The 15156-nt window shown below is 41.1% G+C and overlaps 1 protein-coding gene across 1 annotated transcript in view; it reads right to left on the bottom strand.

Moving 5' to 3' along the window:
• Nucleotides 1-15156, bottom strand: part of mdn1 (midasin AAA ATPase 1) — a 178672-nt gene that overhangs the window by 101281 nt on the left and 62235 nt on the right. The window contains exons 26-34 of the mRNA XM_067985297.1: nt 13785-13931; nt 13371-13512; nt 11540-11674; nt 11037-11175; nt 8598-8736; nt 5977-6107; nt 5721-5859; nt 3662-3791; nt 942-1181 (exon numbers count right to left, since the gene is read on the bottom strand). Of these exons, the coding sequence (XP_067841398.1) occupies nt 942-1181; nt 3662-3791; nt 5721-5859; nt 5977-6107; nt 8598-8736; nt 11037-11175; nt 11540-11674; nt 13371-13512; nt 13785-13931 (1342 nt within the window). The remainder of the gene's footprint in view (nt 1-941; nt 1182-3661; nt 3792-5720; nt 5860-5976; nt 6108-8597; nt 8737-11036; nt 11176-11539; nt 11675-13370; nt 13513-13784; nt 13932-15156) is intronic.

Raw genomic sequence — 15156 nt, 5'->3', positions numbered from 1 at the left:
AGATTTCCATCCAACAAATTGTTGACAATTCACTTCTTCCCCCAATGCTTTCCTCCCTAACCAGAACTCAAAAAATTCAGTGCCCAAGTACATTAGAAATTCAGAAAACTGCCCTTTAAAATAGCAAAGATGTTTAGTTCGACAAAAAAAGATAAAACATTGTAATCATTTATGAACACAATGAAGCCACTGCATGTATTTGAGGGCTTCTATAATAGAAAACGTGGCTGTTTGAATCAGAAGACTAAACTATCAATGGTAATTTCCAACCATCTGTAAAATTCCAAATACGAAGCCTTAGCCGTTTTAGCAGGAAATAACATTTTTAAACACTTGGCTCATTAAACATTTAAGCATGAATAGCCCTAAATTTGTTACTGAAATTTTAGATTCTACTCTAATCCCTCAAAAATTCCAACATTTCCACTTTGAAATGGAAGTTTAATAATTAATTTGTTCTATCCATTCTGAGAGGTGTGATTCCTGTGTGAGATATCTACATTCTAAAGCAAAATGTGGAAAGCACTACTGATTTGAAATGTTGCACATGAATCCTTGTGCCAGATCTATAAATGAGACAGCAAGAGAGAGAGAGAGAGAGAGAGCATTGCTACTACAATGTTGCACAAAATCAATGTGAACTTAAATGAAGGCCCCACAACTGCTAATAACTCAAAACTTGAAGAGGAAGTGAAAGATAAACAATCTGCCTATTCTGGGATTGAGTATGCAGGTGGCTGCTGAATTATATATTCAACATTAGTTTAGAACAAGACAGTTCCTTTCCGCTCAATCTCCCACATCAATGCGATATTATATGTAAATGCAATATTACATGTAAACAGACTGCAACTGGAAATCCCTTCTCAATGACAACTTTATCTGGGGAGAAGGTGCTACCTTGGAAAGGACTCCCTGTATTCCCCCCCCGTAATACACACCTGATCCAATTCCATCTATACAGATGAGACAGGCAGCATGCACGAATCCAGTGACAGGATCAAGCTTAAACCCACTGCTTCCATCCAAATCCACGTCTTCTGAAGTTGCATTCTTCGTTGTAACATTCATGAAGTTCACCCAAGAGAGGATATCACGGATACTCAATACACATCGACGCCCAAACTCTTGATTCGTTAACCAGTCAATGAAATCCAAAATGAGCTCAGCTATATCTTTGCCTGTAATGCACAGAAAAAAAATCATACTCGTTATTTTCTTATCCCGTTCTTGGGAAAAGTAATCAGAATAATCACCATCCACTTAAGAAAATTGAAGTTTAAATCCTGTTTCTTAGATATAGAATCATAGAATGATACAGCACAGGAGGCCATTCAGCTCACCGTGCCTGTGCCGGCTCTTTGAAAGAGCTATCGAATTAGTCCCACTCCCCTGCTCTTTCCCCATAGCCCTGCAAATTCTTCCCCTTCAAGTATTTATCCAATTCCCCTTTGAAAGTTATGAATGAATCTGCTTCCACTGCCCTTTCAGGCAGCGTATTCCAGATCATACCACCACTTAAACTCCTCACCCCCTCCTACTCACCCCTCACGTTGCCTCTTGTTCTTTTGCCAATTACCTTAAATTTGTGTCCTCATTACCGACTCTTCTGCCACTGGAAACAGTTTCTCGTTATTTACTCGATCAAAACCCTTCATGATTTTGAACACCTCTATCAAATCTCCCCTTAACCTTCTCTGCTCCAACCTCAGTTTCTCTAGTGTCTCCAGGTAACTGAAGTCTTTCATCCCTGGTACCGTTCTAGTAAATCTCCTCTGCACCCTCTAAGGCCTTGACATCCTTCCTAAAATGTGGTGCCCAGAATTGGCCACAATATTCCAGCTGGGGCCTAACCAATATTTTACTTCCTTGCTTTTGTAGTAAAGACTTGTGTATGTACTTGCCCAGGTCTCTGGTCCTGCAACCCCTTTAAACTTTTACTATTTAGTTTATATTGCCTCTCGTCATTCTTCCTACCAAAATGAATCACTTCAAACTTGGCTGCATTAAATTTCATCTGCCATGTGACTATCCATTTCATCAGTATATGTCCTCCAGAAGTCTGTTACTATCCTCCTCACTGTTTACTACATCTCAGAATTTCAAGTCATCTGCAAACTTTGAAATTATACCCTCTGTACCCAAGTCAAGGTCATTAATGTATATCAAAAAGAGCTGTGGTCTCAACACACTTCCCTCCAGTCTGAAAAACAACCAGTCACCACTACTCTTTGCTTTATGTCCCGTAGCCAATTTCATATCCACGCTGCCACTGTCCCTTCGATCCCAAGGGCTTCAACTTTGCTAAGTGTTTATGTGGCACTTTATCAAATGCTGTTCGATGAACTAACAGAGGGTTGATGAGGGTGGTGCGGTTGATATGCATATGGACTTTCAAAGAACTTGATCAAGTTAGTCAAACATGGTTTGCCTTTAACAAATCAGTGCTGGCTTTCATTTATTAACCCGTTTTTTCCCCAAGAGCTAATTAATTTTGTCCCGGATTATTGTCTCAGTTTCCCCACCACCGATGTTAGGCTGACTGACCTGTAGCTGCTGAGTTTATCCCTCTCCCTTTTTGAACAGGGGTGTAACATTTGCAATCCTCTGGCGCCATCCTTACATCCAAGGAGGATTGGAAGATTGTGGCCAGAGCCTCCGCAATTTCCAGGTGACTTTTCTACTTTGAGTACCGCCAACCTTTTAAGTACCTTCTATCTATTTTCACCCTATCCAATTTCTCTACTTCCTCCTCCTTTTACTGTGACATTGGCAGCATCATCTTTAGTTAAGACAGATGCAAAGTACTCATTTAGTACCTCAACCCATGTCCTCTGCCTCCTCAAAATGATCTTTTTTGGTCTGTAATCAGCCGCACCCATCCACTATTTATATGTTCATAAAAGACTGTCACCTGCTAATCTATTCTCATACACTATTTCCCCCTCATTTCCTTTTTCCGTTCTCTAGATCTCCCAACATACACAACATTCTTAGGTAACCTACTCAGTCCTTGGATATTGTCCTTGAGCCTGTTGCAAGAATACAGTGGAGCACAAATTGGCTCACCTTTCCATTTTTCCTCCTCTGCTTAGTACCTTCCCCCATCTAAGATTATATGAGCTCTGTGTGGAGAAGACAATCTGAGCAAAAGAAAATCCTACTCTGTGCATAGAGTACAATTAACACCAATTGTCTTCTCTCCTTGCTTCTGGTGCAGAGGACATTAAACATTTGTCCCTTTGACAGGTATGAAAATACAAAACACTCTAATTTGGCTTTGGTTCACCCAACAGAGCAGAGCAAGTACAAAACCAGACTGCCTCCTAAAACCTAATCCTAGGTAACAGATGGAGCATAGGGGACTTCCTATCAGGGCAGGAAAGAAAATCTTAAATCTAGTCTTGAGACAAATGCAGAATGATTTGGAACCACTGGCAAGACTTCACTGCCTAGAATTCATTCACGTTGCCACTAAACTGGTGAACTGACTCAGTTTCCATAGGATAGAATGAGTAAAGGGAACTTTTACTCTATTACAGCTCACCTGGGAGCCCTGGTGAATGCCCAAAGTGGAACAGTGTTCAACCCCCAACAATATTCAACCGAATAAACACAAAACTTCCCCCAAAAAAGGCAACAGGTCAGCAGCATATCCCACCTTCATTATCTTCCCCATCTAAAGAAAGTCCAGGGCATAGATTATGTTGAATGATTTCAATCATATCATCACGGATATTGCTCTGTGGGCACCAGATCTCAGTAAATCTGTTCCTCAGGGCTGGCGAAAGCTGGAAACATTAAAAAGTCAATTTATTTTACAGGAGCAGCTGGTTTTAGATTTTCACATTTCCTATTACTCTCCCTCCTATCCATACCCAGCATATCCCCATCAACAATGGTATTTTGTTAGTCATACAGATTAAAATAGTTCCTTATAGAAAATAGCAGATTTAAGTCACATAATGCAACCACTAGCATTTCTATAGTGCCCTGTACATAGACAATTCAGGGTGGATGGCAAAAGTAACCCTGAACAGCATTGAGAATGGGAAATGAAAGTTGGTATAAGAGCAAAAGCACACTTGAAAAGGGTATTTGGGTTTTTGAAAGCAAGCAACTCCCCCCAAACGGCAGGGGCAATAGCAACAGAAAGATTGCCCACCAAAAGGTGAAGGAAGAGAACAAAGGATAAAGCCCTGAGCCCAAATACCATAGGGGACAAAGATCACAGAAGATATGCAAAGATGAGCAAAGCCATTCAGTCTCCCCATCACGAACAATGTGGGCATAAAAGGAGAAGTCACTGAAGGAGTTGCAATGTCTATAATGCAATGGCTATGAGTGGGAACCATGAAAAAGTAGTGTCATGGAGATAGATGATAGGAGGATATTAAACACAGCAGAGTGTGACGAGGAGTAGTATGAGCCACAGCGACACTGTTCACTTGTCACTTAAACCAGCACACTCCATTCTGTGGGCAACATTAGAAATGGATAAAGGTGTTTTCATTGCATATGTTCCAGGACTTGGATGAAAAGAGAAAGTTGGCGACAGGATTGTAATTGGAGAAAACAGATGGACAGACACACCATAGGCTTTTTGAGTGGGTGACAACAGCCGATGTGAAGGAAGCAGGGACAGTGTCACGAAGAGTGACTGGTTCACAAGGTCAGTGAGCATGGGCTGCAAGACTCAAGAGTTGGGACAGGAGATAGGGATTAAGGGAGCAGGTGATGGGCGTGGTGGATCGAGTTTCACAATGGTTGGGTGGGGGAAGGGAGAGGAGACAGAAAGAGATGAAGGGGAACGTAGAGAGTATGGGGCTATGGGATCAGGAAGACAGCAGGGTGGGGAACGGAGGGGAGGAGGAGGAGCTGGCATGCTCTCCTTGAAGGTTGCTGTACTCTGCCCAAACAATGTACCTCAACCGCAGCCCAAGAAAGCAACACCACAAGGGTGGCACTTGTGTTTCTCCACATCGGCTGCCTAATGAACTCCATGCCATTTAATGCCAAATTATGGGCACTTTCGCACTATGGCCTCCTATCCATTCCTAACTGGATTAGGAGTGCCCAACCTAGTGGTGCACTATGTTAGAATGTCATTATTATACACCAGAGTGGGCAGACACAGGTTTACATCTGCAAACCTCCAGCCATTAATTTCCCGGTCTCATCTGTACTGCCAAGAGGCAGAGGAGAACTTGAAAATCACCCATCTCCTCAGGAGGTTTTGGAGCAGCATTAGAAACCTGGGAGCAGGTCACCTGCCCTCTCAGCATGGGATGGTCCCTTCAGAGGGGAACCCTAGAAAGAGGGAGGTGGGAGAAAGTACCCTGAAAAGACGGTCTATCTAAAATAAAAACCCACACAGAAACAAGACTGTCCAAAATTATTCACCTTCACTTGGATCACCTTTTCAAACCCAGATCCATAGGGCAGGGACAGTTTTCAAAAATCAATGCACCAATCAGTACCCCACAATACACATTTTAATAGGCTACCACTCTTAAACTGAGAAAGAGGAAGAGTTGAACAGCAGCCCAGGTATCTTGCACGCCAACGTTTCTCGTGAAGCCGACTCTTGTCACAGCATTGCCACGGTCATTAACAGTCCATATGGAGATTCATAAGTGTAGAAATTGCATTATACCATTTCAATCACAGTATATTGAAACTGCTGCACCGCATTGCAAATGCTTCAACTATACACTCACCTCTTTCTTCCCAAAATCACCTCCAGGATTCATGGTTGCTAGTATCCTAAATTTGTTTCCAGCCGTTATGAGCTCCACACGATCATCTTCCCCACTTCCCTTTTCTGCAAGCACGAGTGTTTGTTCATCTTCCAGGACACTGCATAACATTTATGCAAGTCAGTGAACACAAAATGGAAAAGTGACACACCCAACCAAAGGTTTAGAAACAAGCCCATTCCTATACTTAGCATATGAAATTTGATTGGCAATTCACCTATTCAGTCTTTCCAAAACAGAGTCATCCGCCAATGAGATTTCATCCATCAGGAACATGCCATCTTCCTTCATGGCAAGCACAAGAGGTCCGTCATGCCACTCAAACAGCCTGTCAGGGTTAGAGCCATCCTAATAGTGAAGAAATACATCTTAAATCAAGGGCAGTCTTATCCTTACTCAAAAATAAAATTGGGAACAGCAGTTCTGCCAACTTAAGCAGCATGTGTGACAAGGTTTCATTAAGTTTATTACCATGCAGAAAAATTCAGATTGGAGATAAATTTGGCATGTTCTAGTATATCATGTGACAACTTCTTGAGGCAGCTGTACACAAACTTATGTCTCAATTCACATCTATAGCTCATTCTCCCACTACCTCAGTATTATTTTACATACAATTAAACTAACTAGGTCAGAAATGTTTGAAAGTCCATTACTAAACTTTTATTGTGAGTTACACGTTTAGAAGAAAAATATTCAAGTCAATCATACCTTTAATTCACATTATTTGAGACGATTACAGATGGGTCGCTTATCAGAGAGCCCTTGGTCAGACCCCCAACTGGAGTACTGCATTCAGTTTTGGGCAGTGAACCTCAGGCAAGATATATTGGCCTTGGAGGGAGTGCAGCACAGAGTAATCAGACCGATACCAAGGCTTAAAAAGGATTAAATTATGACAGGTTGCATAACTTGGTTTTTATACCCTCGAGCTTAGTAGGTTGAGAGATCATCTAAAATTAAGATGCTTAAAGTGATAAAAGGAATTCGATGGGGTAGATACAAAGAAACTATTTCCTCCGGTAGAGGAATCCAGAACAAGAGGGCATAATCTTAAAATTAGGGCTAGACCATTTAGGAGAGAGATCAGGAAGCACTTTTTTACACAAAGGATCAGCCATGATCTAATAGGTGGAACAGGCTCTTGGGGCTCCTGTTCCTATGTTCCTTTCAGGACTCACCTACACAAATATTGCCAACCATTGGGCACATGGAGGAATAGGTAGATGCTCACCAAATCCTAAATTTGGTTCGGATTAGTTTTCATTATTTATCACATTATTGATTAGTGGTTTTCTCCTTCAGTTATTTATTCATTCCAAATCAACAATTCCCTGCGATGACAAATATTAATATATTCCACGTGGTTAGTTTTAATTTAGCTATGCAAGTTTAGAAATGGCTGCCATGCCTTCAGATTCTCAGTCCATGCAGACATTCCCTCCCTAAACCCCACCATCTCTCCACCTCCCTCTCCTCAATATCCTTCTTGCTCACCCCTCTTAATATCTCCTCCTTAGGCTCAGTGTCCATTTTTGTCCGATTACATTTCTGTGACGCCCATTGGGGGGTTTTCTACATTAAAGGCAAGTTGGTGTTACAGTATCCCATCTCCTAGGCTGCACTGGGCAGAATTTTAAATCCATTTTGTTAATCAGGCAGATGCACTGTGCCAACATTACAAAATGGGTCATCACAGAGCACACTGATTACCAAGCATCAGTACTTACGCACCTACTAGTGCTGCATGTGGCACTGCTCACAAATATAATGCAGATTAACTGTCATCACAACAAAAGATAGGCAGGGCTCAATTATTAATGATCAGAACTGAAGATTTTTCTCTTCAATCTTGCTCCCTCTTCCTCAAAATAGTGTTTCTCCGTGAGACTTCATTTCATAACTTGCGCTCTCCACTTTAAAGTGGTTGTATGACTTGATTTGCTATACAATTGTAATTCTGATTTACTTTCTATACTGCTCTGTTTCCACTTATTTTCCTCAACCACGTGGTTCAAAATATAATTCAGGTCAGGAATTTGGCGTGCATGTGCTGGCAGCATTGGTTTGGGGGGGGGGGGGGGGGGGGGGGGGAGAAAGAGTAAGGAGGAGCTTCCAAAATTTAGTCATTAGCTGGCCGGTTCATTCCATCCATTGGAGCCTCAGGCAGTGACGTCTTGGGATTATATCATCGGGATTCATTTGGCAAACTTGCCCAAGCATTAGAGGCCTTCAAACTTCACGAGTCAGCTATATGATTTACATACGTACTGGAGCCCTCACGGAGTCGAGGCTCCTGGGATTTGTAGTCTCATTGGGGGATTTGGTCACTCAGGTGGGCACTGTCAAGTGCTGGGGGAAGGGGAGAACAAGAGGATGTACACGGAGGCTCAGTGCAGCATCTCATGACTTGTGTGTAAAAAAGGGTGGGAAGAAGAAGTCCAAAGCCAAACTTGCGAATAATTTTGATTGTTTTATAGTCATGTGATTAATTTTACTTTTTGGGACCATGCAAAGAAATGGCAGCTGTAGCTCAAAAGAATTTCCTGCTGGAATGTGATGTGTAGAATTTTTTTTTTTTTTAAATGGAATGCAATTGAAAAAAGTAAAATTGGGGAGAAAATTTTACATAATACAATTGGGTGAACACAAACAATAAGTCATATGAAATACAGCACAAATTTTCATGTTACAATGTATGCTAAATGTACCTAATGGTTCAACATTAATGCAACATTTATCCCCCCACTTGGAATTCAACATCAGATTCCTGAACACTAGACAAGAGACAACAAATGGATTATTAGCATTAATGCCCAGATCCAACAACGGACTTACGTTTTCACTGGAACTACGTCGGACAGGCCTTAGACCCCCAAGAAAGTCAGATGTCTCCAGGTGCAGGTGACAGTTTACTGTGTGTAGCTTCTGATTGAACAAAGCAGCAAACATCTGACAGATAGTAGTCTTACCACACCTGTACAAAGTAAAAAGATTAATCAAACTAAACACGATGCAAGTCCAGGTTAGAGCAGGAGACGGATTAAGATGTTGAATACAAAATGAGAAAATACTCGTAGGAGGAGCAGTGGCAGACTGGGGGAGGGGTTGAGAGAAGTAGATTTATGGTCTTCGGTGTTGAAGCATCTAAAAAGCAAGCAGAATGCTGTGATACATCGATGGAATATAAGAGTATTAGTCATTGTATTCCAAGGGGCTAGAATTCGAGATTAAACCCCTCAGGCTGAATGTGTATGGACTAATGAATGTAATGTATCTGTAATTGGTAATTTGTACTGATTATAATGCAATGAGGCACCCAAGTGTGTAATGAACTGTATGTACCATGTATTGTTTGTATAGTGATATTTGAACCGTACTGTATGTCCCACTGCAAATTGCATGATCTGTATTGTAATGCTTGAAGTGAGATAATAGAATTGTACTGTATGTACCTTTACAAATATGAATAAAGTATATTTTTGATATATAAGAATTAGTCTTAAACACACACTGGTCAGACCTCAAGAGTACTATAAACATTTATATAGTGCCTTTCCTGTAGAAACACAGCCCATGGCACTTTACAGAAGTCAAAAGGAACACAAAAACAGTCCTTGCTGAAGAGTTAGGAGAGGCAATCAAAAGATTGGTTAAAGAAATATATTTTGAGAAGGCTTTTAAAAGGCAGGGAGGGATGAAGGCAACGAGGGGGGTTGCCTGAGAGGACTGATTAGCCTTGTCTCCAGTGCCAGAGAAAGCTGCAGAAGCAAGGCAGTAGAAGGATCTGTATATGGGGACAAGGATTTTAAATTTGATGTGCTGGGGGAACAAGGCTGAGTGCAGGACAGGACGTGGGTGGCAGAATTTTGGATGATTTACTCAGCACGTAAGAGGTCAACACCAACAGTCACACAAAGCAGCTTACTATCAGAAGCTATCTGCTCAAAACAGACACTTGTCTGGGAATTACTTCCCTAAATCTCTCTGCCTCTTTCCTCCCCCCCCCCCCCCCCCCCCCCCCCCTCCAAGACACTCCTTAAAACCTCTCTCTGATCAAGCTTTTGGTCATTTGTCCTAACCTCTCATGTGGCTTGGTGTCAAATTTTGTTTGATAACACCCCTGTGAAATGCCTTGGGACGTTTTGCTAAGTTAAAAGTGCTATATTGTTGTTAGAAACAGACAGAAAAATAGGAGCAGGAATAGGCCATTCGAGCCTGCTCCACCATTCAATATCATGGCTGATCCTCTATCTCAATACCATATTCCTGCTCTCTCCCCGTACCCCTTGATGCCTTTTGTATCTAGAAATCTACATAGTAGTAGAACTTAACCTCCCCAGTTCCTTCCAGCCATACAATGGGAGTCTGAAGTGTTAATCATTCCAAGGGAGCCGTTACTCACAATCCCAATTACACTGCACGGTTATAGATAGCCCCATTGTCTCACAGAAGTATCACTATGACACCTTGCCGCTTGAAGTGTCATTGCATTCAGTTTCCACAGCACAGGAGCACAGACATGCACATTCCTGGAGGCTCCCTGGGCGCACACAGGATAAGCCCTTAACCCAGGAGTAAGTGCTTTGATTGACAGCTATTGGCGTTCTTTGGAGAGCGCTAGTCCTTGATTAGCTTCTGTGACTGACTGCTCAGCAAGCAAACACTTCGGCCTTATCAGGCCGTTCAAGAGAAACAGAAGTAAATGCAACGAGCATGTTTGTAACTTGCAGTTACCACTGTAAGGCTGACTAGTTTAAAGTCCCTTGGCAACCGGACAAGCATAATCAGGCTAGTCTGAGGTTATAGCAAGTAAATACAGTTACAATATATTTACAGAGCGTTTGGTCTTTATGACTTCAGAAAATATATATTTCGTGTGAAAACCATGTACTGTTCACTTGTCTAACTCATTTAAATAAAACCATCTGCTAATTCGAAGCCAGTGTCTTGCCTCAGTAAAAAATGTCTATTCACTGCCATCTGTAAAGAAATTAATTCACTTAGCAGCATGTGACAACCCAGAGCTAGGCTGTATGATGGTGCTATGCCTGAAGTGCAAAATGAACCACTTGATACATATGTTCTGCTCAAATTGCTCCAACCAATGCAATTTTATTTCACTTCATTTTTATACCCATGTGGCTTGAAATTCAAAACACTTCATATTAAATTCTGAGGTTTCAGTAATACAGCTGCAACTTAGTCACAATGGCAGAAATACTTTTAACAGGCCTGTGGATATCTGAGAAATTCATTAAAATTGCAGATAATTACCCAGTTTCTCCAACAAGGAGCACAGCTTCTCCAAACTGCAAAGCTTGTCCTACCAGGGTTGCTAACCTTCGCATCCCATAGGTCCATACAACATGGCTAAACTCATCAGGCATGACTGTCTTCAGACTTGACCACTGACCTATACAGAGGGAAACAAAGTCAAATGTGGCACTACATCAGTGTTCAAAAGTTGCTGCTTTGTTCAATCATGTCACGACAATAAAGCACAACTTACTAATATGGGACTATAAAAAGGACTGCAGTGATGTAAAAGATACTCAGGAGACTTCATCTACTACACAAACGATGGAAAGAACAGAAACTCATGAGAAACTAAGTGTAAGCCCACCTCTAGGGTGTGGAGCACTGGAGTGCCAACACACTAAGCTGCCAGCCCAACTAACTGTCCAATACCAAAAGGTTTTTTCTTTAAAATTTAAAAAAACTTATTCTGAACCAGATCACCAGTAATTGAAGAACAGTTCTTTACTATCAATACTTACTCATTCTTTTCTCAAGACGTTCTTTTGAGAATAAAATTTTTGGAACTAGTCCCTTTCTAAATTGTTTTTCAAGGATACGGCGAATGACAACAACTTCTTCTTCCTTTCTCACACGTCCAGCCAAGAGCATAAAAGCTGCCAAAACAATTTAAAATTAAACAGAGCAACATCATCCATTATTTAACATAACTACGCAATCATTTTAACACTGAAATTCTATCAGCGCTTAAAAAACAGCATGGTTTACACTAAACACTATGAATATAGCTTTGTTTACACTTGTCCTTCCAGAGGATATGTAAAATCATTTTTCCTCTTTCAAAACAAGATACTGATGATATTTTGAAAATATTAACAGGAGGCATCAAAGGCAGCTCGTCAGGAGAGGCACTGCCTAGAATTTTGTGCGCGCACACGTACGGGCGGGGAGTCGATGTCGTTGCCGGCAGCAGCTCAAGCCCCAGCTGAGCAGTTGTTGTTTTATGCTCCATCCATCAGGAATTTGAAAAAAATTACCACTGATCTGTACTTTAGTTAACAAAGTGTCACCAGACTGTTGTAAAATGTTGCTGCTGGCAGTTTGTCTAAAGTCCAATCCTGGATGTAAAGATGAGAAAGAAGACTGCCGAAAAATGAATTAGGAAAAGATAATGTACAGCTTATAAAGGTTGGTGGTGGGATGACAACACTCTGGCTTGGTTAGGCATGTATACCTGTGCCTCACCAGTCAAAAAAGACCAGCCACCAATGAATTAACAGCAAAACCTCACTCGAATGACTTTCTAGAGCAGTAAGTTTGCATTGCTCCATGCATTATTTCCACTCTTAAAAATCAAGTGTGATCACAGGCAAAGAAAGTTGTAGCTCCCTCAGAGCATAGAAAGAGTGGGGGGGGGGGGGCAAATTCCTACCCTTTTCAGTTTTGTTTAATAGTAGGATTTTTTTCCCCCCCCAAAACATTTTTTAAAACTTGAATTTCAGATTACACAGTCTGATCGAGCATCAGTTTCACCATGACACATTGTGTGTGAATTACCATTCCTTTTATAAAAAACATAGCAGTATGGTCTGCTAGATATAAAATCAGTGGGAGAAATGGGTTGTCTCTTGTGCTGCCAGACACTGAAAAAAAAACATTAAATCTACAACAGAGCAGGTAAAACGATTAATAGATGAAAAAGAGACTGAAATTATGCCCTAGAGATTATGCACGCAAGAAACATTTCTCCCCCACCACCCCCCCCCCCACCTTTCAAGGATGTCATCAAACCTGGTAGTACTTTTCTATTGGTGATTATGGTGCATGAATACACAAATGACTAACACAATTTAATTCATCATGACAGCAACTAAGCCACACAGTCTCAATTTTTAAAGATCAGGACCAACAGATTATATAAACATTCTTCTTGAGAAAAATTATATTGCATCCAGTTTACATGTGGGACTACAATTGAGCAAATTATACACAACAAAAGCGAAGAGCTACATTTAGACTATTACACATGTGAAATGCTACAATTTCACTAGATTTAGAAATGTCACCATTGAGGCATTCCATTGAGGCACACAGCTGATTCCAGACACAATGCCTTATGAGTGGGTATGTGATTTCCTCTTCACGTCTCCCCAGAGGAAGAGGAAATATCATTGCTGAGCTTGGTTCCTTGCCTCTAGCAGCCCTCAGGTACAAAAAGACACATGGCATGGTCAATGGAAACGATGATAAAGGGGACTGGGGAAGAAAGGAGTAAAGACAAAACAAGCTACCTAGCACTGAATGACCTCAAGAGGAAAAAAGGATTAAAAAGGAAAAAGAAAAAAATCTCACCATCAGTGGCAATATGCCTAATCCAGTCGTAACTCTGCACAGTTTGATCAGCCAACCTGTAGCGTTCAGCCCATCTAAATAGTTCTCGCAGGGTAATGAAGCCATGTTTTCCAGCAAAAACACCCGATCCTCTACGATATGACTGTTAAGAAATATTTGTTAAAATACCATTTAAAAAAAAAAGAAACTTCTCGCAGCCTTCAACAGTTTGGTTGAGGCTGAAAGCTGCAACATTTAGTTAATGCTTCAGGAGACTGTTAGCATTCCAATGCTAGGGTAAAATTGCTTCACTAATATACTTCAAACTGTTGGAGAATGTCATCTCAGAATTATTCTTTGATGCTTAACATCTCATTATGAACAGAGAGAAAACCCTTTCAAAAATCAACACGAAAAAATACAGCTCTGAAATACCTGCAGATCCAGCATAACTTTAAGCAGTTTTTTGCAGTAAGATGGGGGCAAACAGCTCCGCTTATGAAGTATCATTTCTAATTCAGCACTTGGAAGTTCATCAAAATGCAGCTCCACAAAACGGTTCCTGAATGCCCTTGACAACATCTAGAAATATGATTTAAAGAGACAGTTAGAACAAAAAGGTAACTTTTAAAATACAAAAATCCTACACTAATGTAGGAGGCTAGAGGCCAATGCAGACTCGACTGCTATCCAACATTTTCTTAGCTCATAACATCATGCATAGCCGACATTTCTGGAGTCATTAACAATCTATAGACGTGCAATATAAAAATGCTCAAAAAAACTCAGAAGGAACCCTGAAACAATGTCAGTCAATTAAATCCTGCAGCTGAGAGAAGAATGCAATCAAGTTCACGATGGTTGGGGGGGAGGGGGGGGGGGGGGGGGGGGGAAGGAAGGTGAGGTGACAAACAAATTCATGCCAACTTCCCAAGCCTCTAACATATCAGGCAAATACCAAAGGATTGTGTTGTCTTGCACTGCTTAGTTTGCTTACATTTAGTTTGACAAAAATAAACTCCTTCAAGAGAGTTAAAATATGAACCAGAAAGTTATTTTAGCCATGCCTTTTCACAATCCTGCCTTCATTTACAGCGGCATGTCACGTCCGGCAACAATTCACAAGTATACAGAAAGATCCAATTAAAACAAACATTCACATCCATCTGGGACACTTCTTCACACCCACTTCTGGATTTCTCAGTCTCCATCAATGGATTTTCCACCTTTGTCTATTACAAGCACGGGTTCTCATTACTAGAAATACAGCACAGAAACAGCCCGTTGCTGGTGTTTACACTCCGCATCAGCCTCCTCCCACCCTTCTTTATCTAACCCTATCAACATATACTTCTATTCCCTTCTCCATGTTTATCTAGCTTCCCCTTAAAAGCATCTATGCTAGTTGCCTCAGCTACTCCTTGTGGTAGCAAGTTCCATACCCTTACCACTCTCTGGGTGAAAAGTTTCTCCTGAACTCCCTATTGGATTAGTTAGTGATTAGCTTATATTTATGGCCCCCAGTTCTGGTCTCCCAGAAGTGGAAATGTCTTCTCTACGTCTACCCTATCATAATCGTAAAGTCCTCTATCAGGTCACCTCACAGTCTTCTCTTTTCTAAAGAGAGCCCCAGCCTGTCCAATCTTTCCCGATAGGTATAACCTCAGTTCTGGTATCATCTTAGTAAATCTTTTTTGCACCTTCAGTGCCTCTATCCTTTTTATGTTGTATGGAGACCAGAACTGTTCACAGTACTCCAAGTGTGGTCTAACCAAGGTTCTGTACAAGTTTAGCAAAACTTCTGCTT

The sequence above is a fragment of the Heptranchias perlo genome, chromosome 5 (assembly GCF_035084215.1).
Source record: "Heptranchias perlo isolate sHepPer1 chromosome 5, sHepPer1.hap1, whole genome shotgun sequence".
NCBI classification, from domain to species: Eukaryota; Metazoa; Chordata; class Chondrichthyes; order Hexanchiformes; family Hexanchidae; genus Heptranchias; species Heptranchias perlo.
Note: the sequence above shows the minus strand (reverse complement) of the source record. Positions and strands in the feature narration are given on the sequence as shown.